At 43.3% G+C, this 17,846-nt stretch overlaps 1 protein-coding gene across 1 annotated transcript in view; it reads right to left on the minus strand.

Annotated features, from left to right (window-relative positions):
* Nucleotides 1–17,846, minus strand: part of col7a1l (collagen type VII alpha 1-like) — a 363,635-nt gene continuing 345,789 nt past the window's right edge. Inside the window, exons 112-119 of the mRNA XM_072281015.1 lie at nucleotides 16,253–16,306; nucleotides 11,309–11,362; nucleotides 9,945–10,007; nucleotides 9,787–9,849; nucleotides 7,758–7,874; nucleotides 4,061–4,138; nucleotides 2,821–2,874; nucleotides 1–57 (exon numbers count right to left, since the gene is read on the minus strand). Coding sequence (XP_072137116.1) covers nucleotides 1–57; nucleotides 2,821–2,874; nucleotides 4,061–4,138; nucleotides 7,758–7,874; nucleotides 9,787–9,849; nucleotides 9,945–10,007; nucleotides 11,309–11,362; nucleotides 16,253–16,306 — 540 coding nt within the window. The remainder of the gene's footprint in view (nucleotides 58–2,820; nucleotides 2,875–4,060; nucleotides 4,139–7,757; nucleotides 7,875–9,786; nucleotides 9,850–9,944; nucleotides 10,008–11,308; nucleotides 11,363–16,252; nucleotides 16,307–17,846) is intronic.

Genomic DNA, 17,846 nt, shown 5'->3' on the forward strand with positions numbered 1-17,846 from the left:
TCACTCACCGCAGTGTTCGCTCATTTCTTGCCGCACATAGGCACGAATCTGGCTCTCCTGTGCAGTACAGGGGGAGGAAAACGACAGGATCAATGTCTGTATTTGCTCGACTGTCGCTGGCCCCCACTCCCTCAGGATCAACAGTAACTGCTAATCAGATCAATTTCCACAGATTCATTCCTGCCCAAAATCCTTTGGATACCTGGCAACATTTTATAGTGATTTTGGGTACGGACCCTGCTATGTTTCGTAACTTCAAAACGTTAAACTAACTCAATCGAAAACGTGTGAGTCCAAAATGCAGGTCTAACTTCGAGTTTACTTCAATCGAGGCGCTCACGTATATGTTGTAGTGTGACGATGTATGCAATTTACGTATATATACAACCTGTAATGAATTATTGAAATGAACAAGAATGCTTAATCAGCCAACATATATACAAGATTATTCAAACATCACTTAAATATTAAATACACTACAGACCCAACATTTAAATCAGGACTAAACCGGCCATAGTCATCATGGGACTTTTAATTAGACAGGTTTTCTTCTTACACCCTACAACTCATAATTCATATGGAAGAAAGACAGAAACAGAAGGAAAGAAACATTAGCTTAGCTTTACTTATCACGTGCACATTGAAACATACTGTGAACCGTATCACTTGGGTTGGGAATGTGCTGGGCAACAAGTGGTGCCATGCTCCTGGTGCTAACATAGCATGCCCACAACTCACTGACCATGAGGAAACCTATGTGGTCATGGGGAGAAGGTGCAAACTCCTAACAGACTGCTGGCAATCAATCCCAATCATGCAGCCGGTACACTGTGAGGCACTGTGTTAACCACTACCTCTGTCAGATCTCCCCTCATTCTCCTACGCAGCAGAGAATCAAATCCTAGCCTATTCAACCTTTCCCCATACTTCAAGTCCACAACAATGTCCTTGTAAATGATCTCTGCTGAGACTTTCTGCATCTTTTAAATCCGGTTGAAGATCCCAAGGCATCCTGGCTGCATGTCTTTGTCTGACGTGAATTGGCATTGCGATACCAGAGAGAGAGAAAAAGCCCAACAGCCCACCATGTTCATACTGCTCTTCAAGCCCCTCACAATCCTGTCTGTGTGGACTCTGCACACACTCTCTGTAACCGTGTGGACTCTGCACACACTCTCTGTAACCGTGTGGAGTCTGCACACACTCTCTGTAACCGTGTGGACTCTGCACACACTCTCTGTAACCGTGTGGACTCTGCACACACTCTCTGTAACCGTGTGGAGTCTGCACACACTCTCTGTAACCGTGTGGAGTCTGCACACACTCTCTGTAACCGGGTGGACTCTGCACACACTCTCTGTAACTGTGTGGACTCTGGGTACTCTAGTTTTCTCTCACAATCCAAAGATGAGGATTGGTAGGTTAACTAGCTGCTGCTGATTCGTGTGTAAGGGAGCAACAGAATCTGGGGAGAGATGGGAATGTGGGGAGAATAAATAAAATGAGGGTAGGGTTAGTGAGTATACAAAATTATGAGGGGTATAGATAGAGTTATTGCAAGCAGGCTTTTCCCACCGAGGTTGGGCGAGACTAAAGCTAGAGGTCATAGGTTAAGGTGAAAGGCGAAATATTTAAGGAGGGTGGTGAGAGTGTGGAATGAGATGCCAGTGGAAGTCGCGGATGTGGGTTCGATGGAAACATTCATGTACATCGATGGAAGGGAATGGAGGGCTATGGGCCAGGTGCGCTTTGATGGGAGAACAACAGTTCAGCACAGGCTGGACGGGCCAAAGGGCCTGTTTCTGTGCTGGAATGCTCTACGACTCTAAGGCAGGCAGCTTCAAAGAATACACTATGGAATACCGAAATGTAGATATGATCTGGACTGGATTGTCAGACACTGTCAGTGATAGCCACTCTGAATATTTGCAGATGAAGGACTGCCAGAGCACTCATTGCATTGTTCTGCACAATGCAGTGAGCAGCACCACGGCTGGAACTAAGTCCCTGTTCTGTGACCCTCCTGATGGCATCCTGACAGCATATTCATTACATGGGTTGTAAATGTCTCCAGTAAGCAAACCTCTGGAACCAGTGTGCCAAAAAAATCACTGAGAAATATTTAAATGTTTATTTAAAAACATGCCAAACTGCTCTCAATTAAAAATACAAATGTACATTAATTTTTAATATAATTCTATTATAACTTATAGTATTATGCCACCTGCAGTCCTGGGAAAAAGTCTCTGGCTGCTTACTTGATCTATGCCTCTTATCATCTTGTATTTCTCAAGTTACTTTTCATCCTCCTTTGATCAAGAGTAAAGCCCTAGCTCGCTCAATTTATCCTCATAAGACATGCTATCTAATTGAGGCAGCATCCTGGCCAAATTCCTCAGCATCCTTTCTAAAGCTTCCACGTCCTTCCTATAATGAGGTGACCAGAACTGAGCACAACACAGCTGATGAGATTAGAGGTGTATAAAACTTATAAATTAGGGAGTCATAATGTTTGTCATTACGGTTGAGCTATCAAAAATGAAAAAAAAAGTTGGCTTAAGCAGGCAGGAAGGCATTTTAAAGGGGATTTGAGAGAAAAGTTTTTGACGGAGAAACCTCAGAAATTCTGCAGATGCTGGAAGTCCTCAGCAACACACACAAAATGCTGGAGGAACTCAGGAGGTTAGCTGACATTTCTGAATGATGATTCCCTTCCACAGATGCTGCCTAACCTGCTGAGTTCCTCCAGCATTTGGAGAAACAATTGGCTTTTTATGATGTGTACAATACCATTAAAATTCCAAACAAAAATTCACATACCGTCATTCCTGGATTTCCCTGTTCTCCCTTTGGACCATCAGGACCCATCTCACCCTTAACCACAAAGAAAAGTAAGTTGAATCGTTGTACTAGTTGGTGAAGGTAATGAGAAATAAATAGAGCATCTATCAAGTCGACATCTTAGGTTTCAGATTTAAGATTTAAGACATATCAATGTATTAAGACCGATAGGTTCTTGAGTAGTATGGGAGTCAAAGGTTATGGGGAGAAGGCAGGGGAATGGGGCTGAGAGGGAAAATAAATCAGCTCTGATTGAATGGCAGAACAGATTTGATGGGCCAAATGGCCTATTTGTGCTCCTTTGTCTCATGGTCAGTTTACAATGCCCCTACAAATGGAGGTTGTGTGGGCACGCGGCCAAGTGGTTAAGGCATTGGACTAGTGACCTGAAGGTCGTGAGTTCGAGCCTTGGCTGAGGCAGCGTGTTGTGTCCTTGAGCAAGGCACTTAACCACACATTGCTCTGCGACGACACTGGTGCCAAGCTGTATGGGTCCTAATGCCCTTCCCTTGGACAACATCGGTGGCGTGGAGAGGGGAGACTTGCAGCAGGGGCAACTGCCAGTCTTCCATACAACCTTGCCCAGGCCTGCACCCTGGAGAGTGAAGACTTTCCAGGCGCAGATCCATGGTCTCGCATTTACTTACAAATGGAGGGATTAGGGCTCAAATGGTGGGATGTCATCTGTGAAGGAGATTTAGGTTTAGTGGAATGCTCTGCATCTGATTGAGTTTGCCTTCATGACACGATTCACAAGTTTTGGAATCTATAGTTTGGTTGATAATACTAACTCAAGTTTCTCTCTCCACTGATGCTGCATACTCTGTTGGGCTTAGAGCCGATGATGCAACATTTCACTCTCAGGCTGAGGTTTGACTTCCAGAGTTTGTAGCCATTTTGGGAGGCACGGAAGCCTGGTGGGTAGTCCAACACGATACACTACCAGCGACTTGGGTTCAATTCCTGCCCCTGTAAGGATGCTCTCCCTGTGACAGTGTGGATTTCCTCCAGATGCTCTGGTTTCCTCTCACAGTCCAAAGACATACTGGTTGGTAAGTTAATTGGACACTGTAAATTGTCCCGTGATTAGGGTAGGGTTAAAACAGGGTTGCTGGGCAGTGCGACTCGAAGGGCCAGAAAGACCTATTACCACTCTGTATCTCAATCAATCAATCAAACAATCAATAAATGTTCCACTGTGCATTCTTCAGATACTTACTGGATCTCCTCTTTCCCCTGGGATTCCTGGAATTCCTCTGGGACCTGGAACACTCTCACCAGGTGGGCCTCTTTCACCCTACAGTCAGACACAAGCAGCAATACCTCTGTAAGTAACACTGGTAACACAAGAGATCCTACAGATGCTGGAAATCTTGGACAACACACACACACAAAGTGCTGGAGGATCTCAGCAGGTCAGGCGGCATCTATGGAGGGAAATAAACAGTCAATGTTTCGTGACAAGACGCTTCATCAGGACCGGAATCGAAGCCAGAATACAAAAACAGGGGAGAGGGAAGGGTACTAAGTGGTAGACCAACCAGCATTTTGTGTGTGTTGCCCAAGTAACATATATTCTCTGGATGGCACCAGGAAAAGCTCTTGGAGAAAATCTCAGAACCATTGGAAGTTGATAGCTAGATAGATAGATAGATAGATATACTTTATTGATCCCGAGGGAAAATGGGTTTCATTACAGCCGCACCAACCAAGAATAGAGCATAAATATAGCAATACAAAAACCACAAACAATCAAACAACAAAATGCAAACTATGCCAGATGGAAAATAAGCCCAGGACCAGTCTATTGGCTCAGGGTGTCTGACCCTCCACGGGAGGAGCTGCAAGTTCGATGGCCACAGGCAGGAACGACCTCTCGTGCCGTCCAGTGTTGTATCTCGGTGGAATGTGGCCGAAGTCCAACAGTAAAAAGTTCAATATCCGGTCTACAAACACGCTCCTCGATCGTAATATGACCTGGATTGCACCATCTGTTGTTAACCAGAACAGTAAGCACCCAACTCCTTTAGGCTTACTGCTCTCAGTGCACTTCCGGTCAGCCCGAACACTCTGGAAGCCGTCCATGGAGAAGTTTTGATTGGGTATGTCCTCGTGCAGCCCCGTTCCAGTGAAACACATAATACTGCACTCCAGAAATGTTCTCTGACGCCTGGCTAGCGCTGTGAACTCGTCCATTTTATTACCCACCGAACTCCTCTTCTCCATAAGTCTCTGTTGTCTGGACCTGGTCCTCTTTCCTCGACTTTGTGATCCCCCTCTGCATCCTCTGTGTGTTTTCCTCCAGATTTCAGCAGGGGTGTCCGCCGCTCTGCTCGCTAAACCGGCCGGCATTAGCGCAAGTAGCTGGTCCCTGGAATAAACAATGCGACCATGCTTCTGTCCCGCGTGTCGGGATGTAACTATTTCCAGCGCTAAAAACCCAAATAAACCTCTCTCTACCAGCATGTTAGAGAGGGTGCAGCTTTGACGTGTTACCGTGGAAAAAAAAACACAAAAAATAACCTAAGTTAAAAAGTAAGAAGAAAAAAAGTAAGAATACTGATCGGAACGGCTGTAACAGGTTGTACGCACGACCGGCGCATGCGCGCTGATGAACTCATCACAAAAGATTATAAGAAATAGGTGCAGAATTAGGCCATTCGCCCCTTTGAATCCGTTCCACCATTCCATCATGGCTGATTTATTATCTCTCACAACCCTATTCTTGTATCTTCTACCCATAACCTTTGACACCCTAACTAATCAAGAACCTATCAATATCCACTTTAAATATATCCAATAACTTGGCACCAATATCCCGAATGTGGCAATGAATTCCACACCTCTGGCTAAAGAAATTCATCCACATCTCTGTTCTAAAAGAGCGTCCCTCTTTTCTGGGACCGTGTCCTCTGGTCCTAGACTTCCCCATTATCAGAAACATCCTCTCCACATCCACTCTGTCCTGGTCTTTCAACATTCAATGGATTTCAATGGGTTCCTCCCTCATTCTTCTAAGCTCTAGAAAGTACAGGTCCAGAACCAACAAAATCTCCACATACATTCCTGGAACCTCCTCTGGACCCTTTCCAATGCTGGCCAATCCTTTCTGAGATAAGGGGCCCAAAACTGCTCACAATATTCCAAGTGTGGTCTGACCAATGCCTTATAAAGCCTCAGCATTACATCCTTGTTTTTTTTATATATATTCTAGTCCTCTCCAAATGAATGCTAACATTGCATTTGCCTTCCTTACCTCTGACTCAGCCTGCAGGTTAAACTTTAGGGAATTACACGAGGACTACCAAGTCCCTCTGCACCTCTGAGTCTTGAATTTTCTCCTCGTTTAGAAAATAGACTATGTCTTTAGACTTTCTATCAAAGTGCATGACTATATACTCCCCGACACTATATTGCATCTGCCACTTCTTTGCCCATTCTCCTAATCTGTATAAGTCCCTCTGCAGGCTCCCTACTTCCTCAGCACTACCAGCCACTCCATCTATCTTTGTATCACCTGCAAACCTGGCCACAAAGCCATCAGTTTCACCATCCAAATCATTGACATATAACGTGAAAATAGGCAATCCCAACACCAACTTTTGCGGAACACCACTAGTCACAGGCAGCCAACCAGAAAAGGCCCTCTTCTATTCCCACTCATTGTCTCCTGCCAGTCAGCCAATCTTCTATCCATGCTAGTATCTTTCCTGTAATACCATGGGCTCTTATCTTGTTAAGCAGCATCATGTATGACACCTTGTCAAATGCTTTCTGAATATCCACGTAAACAACATCCATGGACTCTCATTTGTCTATTCTGCTTGTTATTCCCTCAAAGAATTCCAATAGATTTGTCAGACAAGATTTCCTCTTAAGGAAACCATGCTGACTTTCGCATATTTTATCATGTGCCTCCAAATAGCCTGAAACCTCAACCTTAATTATAGACGCCAACCATCCACGAACCAGAAGAAAAACCCCAAAGGATGAGGTAAGGATCTGGGAGGTGATTGGTGGAAAAGGTAAAGGGATGAAGAAGAAGGAATCTAATAGGAGAGAACAGTGGACCATGGAAGAAAGGGAAGGAGGAGGGGAACCAGAGGGAGATGATGGGTAAGTGAGGAGAAGCAGAGGTGAGCAGGTAATGAAAAATGGAATGGGAAAAGAGAAAGGGGGGTGGGGAGGAAATTATTGGAAGTTACAGAAATCAATTTTGATGCCATCTTGACACGTAGGCCTTGATCCTGTTTACAAGCCATTGCGGGCAAAATTCCAGACAACACATAAAGTTCACCATACAACCAATCAGCAATGAGATTTACTCCCCTCGTCGCAACCAAGTTTCCAAAAATGATAACCAGTCAGCTGAGTGATCAGTGTACGAAGCCCACAATCCACAGCACACCGACGATGCATCCTCATATGCCGATGAAACTTTTGGAAGTAAATTGCCAAGGTCGGAGGACAGCTCAACCCAACCATTGAGGACTGAGTTATTTAGTCCCTCCTTTCTGAACTGTATGGAGATACTGTGTTGTTTAACCCATCATATCCTGGCCTGTTAGTCGGCTATAACTTTGCAAAAGGGCCTGGAGTCATCACAAGGAATGTGACCTGCCAGCATTGACTGACCTTGACCACATTAGTTTACCTGCAGTTCCACTGGAAGCATACTCCATGTTTGCTTACCTCTTATATAGATAGACAGATACTTTATTGATCTCAAAGGAAGTTACAGTAGCATTACAATTGCACAGATATACAAATATTAGAAGAGAAGAAAGAATAAAAAAGTTACCTTAAAAATAAAATGCTGGAGGTTTCTACAGTAGGAGCATTAGGAAGGGGAAAAAGCAACATTTGGACATTTGTGAAAACTTCCTACAACATGTGAGGAAGGATTCAATCGTTACCTTTTGGCCCTGCATTCCCTCAGAGCCCCGAGGGCCTACAGGACCCACAGGGCCAGGAGGGCCGGTAGCTCCATCAGATCCTCGGACACCTGGTGGCCCAGTGATGCCGGGAAGACCCTGCAAAACAAAGAGGCAAATGATAGCAATCTCAGATTTAACTTTGTACTCTCCAGTAATCACCACAAGTGTACAATATCTGTAAGCAGGTTCAGAGATACAGCATGATAACGGGCTTTGTCAGCTCAACAAGCCCTCGCCACCCAATTACACCCCAGTGACCAACTATCTGACTGATCTGTACGGCTTTGGAATGTGGGAAAAATCCAGCGGAAACCCACACGGTCATAGGGAGAAGGTACAAACTCATTATGGACAGCAGCAGAACTAAACCCAGGTCGTAATAACCTCAACAGGGTAGATGATGTTTCACACACAAAATGCTGGGGAAACTCAGCAGGTCCCGCAGCACCTATGGAAAAGAATAAACCATCGACGTTTCAGGCCGAGACCCTTCTTGGCATGATTCAGTGTTTGAACAATTTAAACGCCGGCCCAGGTAGATTGAAAAGGTAGGATATCAGGACTGGAGGTGAACGTTGCTCACTCTCCCGTGAGGTTCACTCCTCTCCCTGCGGCACTGAGGCTGTGAGACTGCTCTGGCTGCTACGTGCTTCGTGTCTGCGAGCTTTGTGGGGATTTGCCCCGCTGTGTGATGAACTGGGAATGAGCCAGGCTGCCCCAGGCTCCGGGTCTATGGACTCAATTTACTTCTGAATGCTGTTTCTTGCTTCTATTGCCTGCACGATTTGTGTTTTTTTTTCCTTTCTCTGCGCTCCGGGTGCTGGTCTTTCTTTAAATTGGGTTCTTCTGGGTTTCTTGCTTTGTGGCTGTCTGTAAGCAGATGTATCATTTATACATACTTCCATAATAAATGAACTTTGAATCCTTTAATCCTTCAGGATGTCACCTATCACCTTCCAGCTAGCCTCTTTCCCCTCCCCCCACCTTTCTATTTTGGCATCTTCCCCCTTCCTTCTCAGTCCTGAACGAGGGTCTCGGCCTGAAACCTCATCTGTTTACTTTTTTCCATGGATGCTGCCTGACCTGCTGAGTTCCTCCAGCGTTTTGAGTGTGTTGCTTTGGATTTCCAGCATCTGCAGACGTCTGTGTGTTTGTGTCGATGTTTCCTCTGGCTTGGGTATTGAGAAGCAGGCATCGCTGTCTCATTATAAGAAAATGGCCATTCAGGATGGAGGTAAGAAACATCTTCATCCAGATGGTGAGGAACTATTGGGATTCTCCACCCAAAAGCTCTGTAGAGGCTGAGTCATTTCTGAGGCAATGTCTTGCAATAATTGCCACTCATGGCTCACTGGGTAGCAATTTTCACCTTAGAAGCCGAGGTTTTTCCCACAGTAGAGATGTGAGCCCGTAATCTAGACTGAGAGTCCCGGGCAGTAGTGATAGAGCACAACGCTATTGGAAGTATCGGTGTAAAAGCTGCATTTGCAGCTTCCCTTTACACCTTGTCAGGCAGGACTGTGCCGGCTTCCTGGGTTCTGGGCAAGGTTTGATCAACACGGTTTGTTGGTTGGACTCTGTGGTTCACGCAGTGATGTGTTTCTGCTCACTCCATTTTTTGTTGCTATTTTGATCGGGGCGGCCAGCAGATAACGAACGACAACACTAGTCTGAACTGAACTGAATATAGCTGGCAAATACGAGGAAGTCCTGCTGCATTCACCAGCAACTTTTATGTGTGTTGCTTGAATATAGCTGGACTCTTTCGATTTTGTGTTTTTTTATTTTCAGTGTTTTTTGCTCTTTTTTTTTGGTATTTGCGTGATCTGTGTTTCTTTTTGCACACGGGGGTGGGTTGGTGTTTTTCTTTGAACGGGTGCCATGTTTTTCTTTGTTTTGTGGCTGTCTGTGGGTAAGACGAATCTCAGGGTTGTATACTGCACACATAATTTGAGAAGAAGTGTTCTTTGAATCTTTGAAACACTTGGTATTGGTAACTGCAACTCACCCGCTCGCCTTTCTCCCCTCGGTCCCCCTTCTGCCCCTGGAGTCCGTCGTAGCCTCGGTCACCCTACACAGGAGCAGACAAATGCCATGAACTACACAGATATCAAGTGGCGGATGTCCCCTTGCCCCATGGTGCTCTCCTTCAATGATTCGTCATACCTTGGGTCCAATGAGACCTTCTTTGCCTGTCACGCCCGGGGAGCCAGTGGTGCCAGGTTCACCCTGAAAGGGAAAACATGGGAATTAATATGGAGTGGTGGAGATCAGCAGCTCAGTCATTCCTGACTTTTCAATGCTGGAGCCCATCCCAATGGGGTATTTTGTCATATCCGTACTATAGTATGGAATGTGGGAAGGCCAGGAAGGATTACTGTAGGGAACATAGAACATAGACCTGTACAGCACAGTACAGGCCCTTCAGCCCTGCCAACTTTTTAACCTACTCCAAGATCAATCTAACACTTCCCCAACATGTAGCCCTCCATTTTTCTATCATTGATGTGTCTATCTAAAAGTCTTTTAAATGTCCCTATTTGATCTGCCTCCATCACCAACCCTTGGCAGCGTGTTTCACTCACCCACCACTATCTGTTTGAAAAATCCACCTCTGACATCTCCCCTATACTTTCCTCGAAGTTATGCCCCATTGTAGTAGCCATTTCCACTCTGCGAACGTCAAGAAATGTAGAGGTGGCTTGACCATCACACAGAGCAGCGGAGATGATTCAGAATGAAGCAATAACTTTAACAATAAACTGCAAAAGAACTAACCAGGAGGGCCACAAAACAGGAGAGAACACATACTTAACATGACAAGGTAACAAGGTAACTGAAGGCTAGGAGAAACTGGCTGGTTCATATGAGTGAACAAGCATTGTGGATGAGAGATGGGTTTAAATAGGCTGCAGGTGATGAATTGGAAGCAAGTGGAAGGTGACTCCTGTCAGCTGGGTGGAGACTGGGAGGAGCCTGCACGTGCAGGCCTGACAGGGAAAAGAGTCTCTGGTTGAAACTTCTAACATATCCTCAACTGCAATCTTTATTGCCCAACACAGGATAAGATTAAGATAAAGATTAGTTTTATTTGTCACATGTACATCAAAACATACAGTCAAATGAGCCCTCTGCATCAACAACCAGCACAGTCCGAGGTATGCTGGGGGCCGCCCACAAGTGTCACCATGCTTCTGGTGGTAGCGTAGCATGCCGGCAACCTACTAAATCTCACCCATGCATCTTTGAAATGTGGGATGAAATCGGAGCACCCAGAGGAAACCCACATGGTCACAGGGAGAATTTACAAACTCCTTACAGAAAGAGGTGGGAATTGAACCTTGATCTTCTAACACTGGCATTGTAGAGTGTTATGCAAAACACGATGCCAGCGTGCTGCTAGGTGAACTCGGCAACTTCATCTGGACTGCACCTTCTTAAGGGTGATTAAGGTCAGGAATTAAATTTTATTCATACCCTGCATCAGTTGGAGGAGTTTTGATCTAGGCAGCATTCCAATGTTTTCCTACCTGATCTCCCTTCCTGCCAGGGAATCCGATCCTCCCAGGAAATCCAGGATCACCCTACATTAACAGATGCAGGTTAGAAGAAGGGATTGCAGAATAAAGAAGCAAAATGCTGCAGAATCTGTAAATCTGAAACAGAAAATGCTGAGTAAACTGAATAGGTTGGACAGCATGTGTTAAGAGGGAGAGTGAATATGTGTTTCAGATCAAAGACCTTTCATAGAAACTGGCATTGAAATAATGTTCTCTGTTTGGGTGAAAATTGACTTTATTTCTCTCTTCGCAGATGCTGCTGACCAGATGAATATTTTCAGCATATTTCCAGCATTTCCTGTACATATCAATAGAATAAGTTCACACTGTTGAGAAACAGGACTTTAGTTTTCAATTGGAGAAAGACTATTTATTATGAACAGCGAAAGAAGATATTTTCACAAAACAAAAAGGCATGAAGAGGAAAAGGCTGCTTCACTATATTTTTCAACATCTTGTTCCCATCTCTTCATCTTTTTCTTCTCTTCCTCCCTTACAAACAATGGAACATTTTAAAACTTCCATGGAAAGATTGTTAGAGGTATTATGTACAGTGTATGGAAACAAGCCAAAAAGAAATCAAAATAAATTTATTATCAAAGTGTGCATAGAGATTCATTTTCTTGCAGGCATTTATGGGAAAGTACAGAAATACAGTTGAATTTATGAAAGATTTTACATAAACAAAGGATGACAAGCAACCAATATGTAAAAGATGACAAATTCTGCAAATAAAAAATAATACTGAGAATATGATAAACACGAGAAGTCTGCAGATACTGGAAATCCAAAGCAATACACAAAAATTGCTGGAGGAACTCTGCAGTTTAGGCAGCATCTATGGAAATAAATAGATAGTTGACATTTCAGGACTCATGTTGAAGGGTCTCAGCCCAAAACTTTGACTATTTATTCATTTCCATAGATGATGTCTGACCTGGGTAAATTCCTCCAGCATTTTGGATGTGTTACTGAGAATCTGGGTTCTAAAGAGTCCTTGACAGTGAGTCTGTAGACTGTAGAATCAGGAGTCCAAATCCAAATGAAACATGTTTAAAAATCATAAGTTTAGCAGGGAGATATTTGGTCAAAAGGCTCTTCTTTTGGTTTTTTAGATTTTTTAAAAATATAATTCTTTATTCTTTATAATTGTTAAATATTTTTGTTGCATATCATGTCAACACACCGTAGCAAGTTCCTAGCACTTGTAAATATATAGGGCAAATAAAGTTTGCCATTCGTGTAGTTTGTTCTTATTTCACATATTGGGTGTTTGATGTTTTCTTTGAATGGGTTCCATGGTGTTTCTTTATTTTGTGGCTGTCTGGGGAGGACGAATTTCAGAGTTATATTCTGTACACAGTACATACTTCAATAATAAATGTACTTTGAATTTTGAATCTTTGATCTTTGAAAGACTTTGTCCTACATCAATGCTTTGTATCTGTAGCTATGTAAGCTCCTCATCTGTAAGAGTATATCCAAGTTCCCTTTAACAGTGTTGTGGAATCATTTCCACCCTCTTTAACTGGTCCATTTTTGAAGCTCCTTGCAACTCCATAACTGAAAACATTCTTCTCCTGTCTTCTCCAAAATCTTTTGCTGATGAGGTTAAGCCCATCTTCTCTTATCACTTATTAGCACAGAGACAGCGAAAAGTGTCTCTTCTTTCTGCTTTGTTAAACCACTCATCATCCTGAAGAGCTTGATCTGCTCATGGTTTAATCCTCTCTGTTCAAAGGAGAATTGTACAGATGTTTCTCAACTATCCTCACAACTGAAGTCCCTCCTCCCTGATAGACCTTCTTGTGCCCTTTCTGTTTCTATATCGTTCTGCAGTGAGGTGCCTACAATATTCTAGTTAAGCTCAGACTTGTATTTTATAGCGAAGATTGTGTATAAGAGGGTACAAGAGCCTCAGGACTCACATGATCAGGTTCAAGAACAGTTACTACCCCTCAACCATCAGGCTCTTGAACCAAAGGAGATAACTTCACACAACTTCACTTGCCTCATCACTGAAATGTTCCCACAACCTATGGACTCACTTGCAAGGAATCTTGATCTCATGTTCTTGATATTTATTGCTTGCTTGCTTATTTCTTTCTTTCTTTTTGTATTTGCACAGTTTGCTGTCTTTTGCACACTGTTTGAACACCCAAATTGGTACAGTCTTTCATTGATTCTATTATGATTATTATTCTATTCTGGATTACTGAGAATGCCCACAAGAAAATGAATCTCAGGGTTGTATAAGGTGACATATATGTACTTTGATAATAAATTTGCTTTGAACTCTGATCACTTTGTTTTTGCAAATTATTCTCACGAATGGGGACTATAGTTCTCTGGTTTTAACCTTTTTTTTCCCTTTCTAAAATAATATTACATAAACAACTGAAGTACAACTGACATCAGATGCAGGAATCTGGAGTAACATGCAATACACAGGGCACTCAGCAGCCTTGTTCCCTCTAGGCTGTATGGGTGCTTGGCTGAAAAGTAACTGAAATGCTCCCAAGCACATAGCCTTTGTTGCCTCGCAGTTTGAAATTATGCTAATGTAATTTTGAATCTATGTTAATATAATTTTGAAATACCCTGTAATTAATCGTGTTAATGAATATAACCACAAATTTTTTAAGTAATAAACATATCACAACCTTTACTTTGAAACATTTTAGAGTTCAACATATTTTATTGTCAGTGTTTCAAGTTACAACGCTGTTACTAATTGTAATAATAAACACAGAATGGAAGTCAATAGCTCATGGTTAATAAACCACCTGTTTATTAACCTGCTGAATGCCGACACTGTTTAAAGTGCCATACAGTTTTCAGGCCATGTAATTATCTCCTGCTCAGAAGCAGCTGTAAAAATTTATAGGGAATGTTGTAGTGGGTCAGGCAACATCTATCGAGGGAAATAGACAGTTGATATTTTGGGTCATGAATCTTCATTTTACATAAATAATGCTTCAGTACTGCAAAACTAAACTGTTCATGGACCCCTCGGCTAATGGTAGGGGTTCATGATATAAAAAAGGTTGGAAACCCCTGTTATCTGAAAGATTATGAACAAAACCTCTGCTCTTTCCACTTTGTTTTTTTTTTCTCTGGAACCTGGGATGCGTTTCATTAGGCCATAAGACACAGGAGAATAATTAGACTATTCTGCCCATTCAGTCTGTTCCACCATCCAAACATGACAGATTTATTATCCCTCTCAATCCCATTCTTCTGACTTCTCCCTGTAACCTTTGATGCCCTGACTAATCAAGAACCTATCAACCTTCACTTTAAATATACCCAATGACTTGGGCTCCACAGCTGTCTGTGGCAATGAATTCCACAGATACACCACATTCTACGTGAGGTAATTCCCTTATGATCTGTGTTCAAAAGGGGTGTCCTATTCTGAGGATGTGCACTCTGGTCTTAGACTCCCCCACTAAAGGAAATATCCTCTCATCATCCACTGTATCTAGGCCTTCCAATATCTGATAGGTTTCAATGAGATCCTCCCTCATTCTTCTAAACTCCAGCGAGTACAAGCCCAGAGCTATCAAATGCTCCATATATGTTAACCCTTTCATTCCTGGGATCATTCTCGTGAACCTCCTCTGGACCCTCTCCAAGGTCAGCACATCCTTTCTGAGATAAGGGACCCAAAACTGTTCCCAATACTCCAAATGAGGCCTCACCAGTGCCTTATAAAGCCTTAGCATTCCATCCTTTCTTTTATATTCTAAATCTCTCGAAATTAATGCTACATTGCATTTGCCTTCCTCACCATTGACTCAACCTGCAAGTTAACCCTTTAGAAAATCCTGCACTAGGTCGCCCAAGTTGTTCTGACCCTCAAATTTCTGAATTTTCTCCCTGTTTATAGTTCACCAGGAACCAATGCCTTTTGATCTTCCTGACTCGCTAATTCTTTCCAGTATATCTTCTCCAGCTGGTGCCACAACAAACCTCCTATGCTGTAGTCATTCACTCTCTTATCTTCATCCGTCCATCCATCCATCCCTTCACGGGAATGAAATCAATATGCGTGCTGTTGGATTGTAGGCTACCGAGGTGCTGCCTTTCTTGTTTGTGTTTACCCCCACCCTGACAGTGGGGAGGCCAAGGAAGACAGGCCGGTGTGGGAATGGTGTTATCACATCAGATCTGTCCTGGGACCAGCAGGTAAGTAGCATCACAAGGGCAGCACAACAGTCCCTCACTTCCTCAGAAATGTGCACAGATTTGGTATGTCACCTAAAACTTTCACAAACTTCCATAGCTGCACAGTGGAGACTGGTCACATCGCGGCCTGGTATGGAAACACCAACGCCCAGGAACAGAAAAGCCTACAAGTGTGGTAGATACACTCTAGTCCATCTGGAGTATTTATATCGTCAGTGTTTCAAGTTACAACACTCCCACCACTGAGTACATATACAAGGAGCACTACCACAAGAAAGCAGCATCCCTCACCGTCCAGGCCTTGCTCTCTTCTCACTACTACCACTGAGTAGGTGGTACAGGAGCCTTAGGACCCAACACCGCCAGGTTCAGGACCAGTCATTACCCCTCAAACATCAGGCTCCTAAACAGGTCACAACTCTGAACTGATTCCACAACCTATGGACTCACTTTCAAGGAATCTACAACTCATGTTCTCAATATTATTTTTTTTTCTTATGCACAATTTGTCTCCTTTTGCACATTGGTTGCTTGTCAGTCTTTGATTACATATAGTTTTTCATAAATTCTGTTGTATTTCTTTAATTTTCTGTAAATGCTTGCAAGAAAATGAATCTAGGTGTTGTATATGGTGACATATATGTACTTTGATAATAAGTGTACTTTGACTTTGAGTGGGGAGGGGAATTAAAGTGACCCCCCAAAAAAATTCCAGTTTCTTACCTTACTTCCTTTCTCTCCATCTAAACCGCAGGCGCCTTTTGTCCCTTTGTCACCCTGTAACACAAAACAAATGTGTTACACTCACAAAGTGCTGGAAGAACTCAGCAAGTCAGGCAGCATCTGTGGAGAGAAATAGTTTGGGGTCAGAAAGGTGGCGAGGGGAGGGAAGCAGGTGATAGGTGAGATCAGGTGAGAGGGAGGTGGGATGAAAGGAGAAGTCGGGAAGCAATAGGTGGAAGAGGTAAAGGGTTGACGAGAAAGGAATCTGATAGGAGAGTTGAGTGGATCATAGGAGAAAGGGAAGGAGGAGGGGCACCACAGGAGATGACGAGCAGGTGAGAAGAAGAGCAGGGGTGACAGGAAGAGAAGGGTTAAGAAGGAAGTCAGAATGGAGAATGGAAAAAAGAGTGCAGGAGGAAAGGGGTGAAATTACTGGAGTTGGAAAAATCATTGCTCAGGTCATTAGGTCGGAAGCTATCCAGACGGAATATAAGGTGTTGCTCCTCCAACCTGACTGTGGCCTCATCATGACAGTAGAGGAGGCCATGGACTGCCATGACAGATTGGGAATAGGAAGTCATAAAGGTGTTAGTGACCATAAACGCTGATAGCTGTGGACATTGGCTCATAGTACACACCAGCCTTTGTGTATGAGAGTCATTTATGCATATCAGCCTTTTATGAACACAATATTTTTTGACTAGTTATATACACAAGTCTTTTGTGTACACCAGCTCTTTGCCTTCAATAGCCACTCCTGTGCACAAGCCCTGTGTACTTACAAGCTCTTCACTTCCTCCAGCCTCTTGTGTGCCCCGTATCAGCTGCAGTGCCAGAAGACACTCTCTGGATCAGACAGCATATCTCATCTCATAAGGATAGGTTGAGTGAGCTTGGGCTTTTCTACTTGAGGTGAAGCAGGATGAGAGTTTACTTGATACAGGTGCACAGGATGATAAGATAGAATGGACAGCCTGTGCCTTTATTCCCAGAATGGAAATGGCCTATACGAGATGGCATAATTTTAAGGCAACTGGAGGAAAGTATATGGGGGATGTCACAGGGACTGGTCAGTGTGTGGAATGTGCTGCCAAGGGTTATGGTAGAGCCAGATACATTAGGGACATTTAAGTGACTCTTAGATAGTCACAAAGATGATGGAAAAATGGAGGCTGATATAGGAGTAAAGGGTTAGATTGATTTTGGAGTAGTTTAGAAGGTCAGTACAATATTGTGGGCCGAAGGGTCTGTAATGCACTATATTCTATGATAAAATTAATTATCACTGAAACAAGTAAACAAGGTAGGTGTACAAACCAGTTTATGCAACCTTATAGGCAAGATTGCACACCCAGACTCAAGTACAGCTTCCACCCTACTGTTCTCGGACTCTTGAATTGACCTCGTATGATAAGATAGATTCTTGGCCTCGTAGTCTAACCTGATATGATTTAAAATCTTATTGATTACCTGCATTGTAACTTTCTCTGTAGATGTTACGGATTAATTTTATTGCTTTACCTTATACTGTCGCAATGCACTGTGTAAAGATTTGATGTGTATGAACATTATGCAAGACAAGTTTTTCGCTGTA

The sequence above is a fragment of the Mobula birostris genome, chromosome 16 (assembly GCF_030028105.1).
Source record: "Mobula birostris isolate sMobBir1 chromosome 16, sMobBir1.hap1, whole genome shotgun sequence".
Lineage (NCBI taxonomy): Eukaryota > Metazoa > Chordata > Chondrichthyes > Myliobatiformes > Myliobatidae > Mobula > Mobula birostris.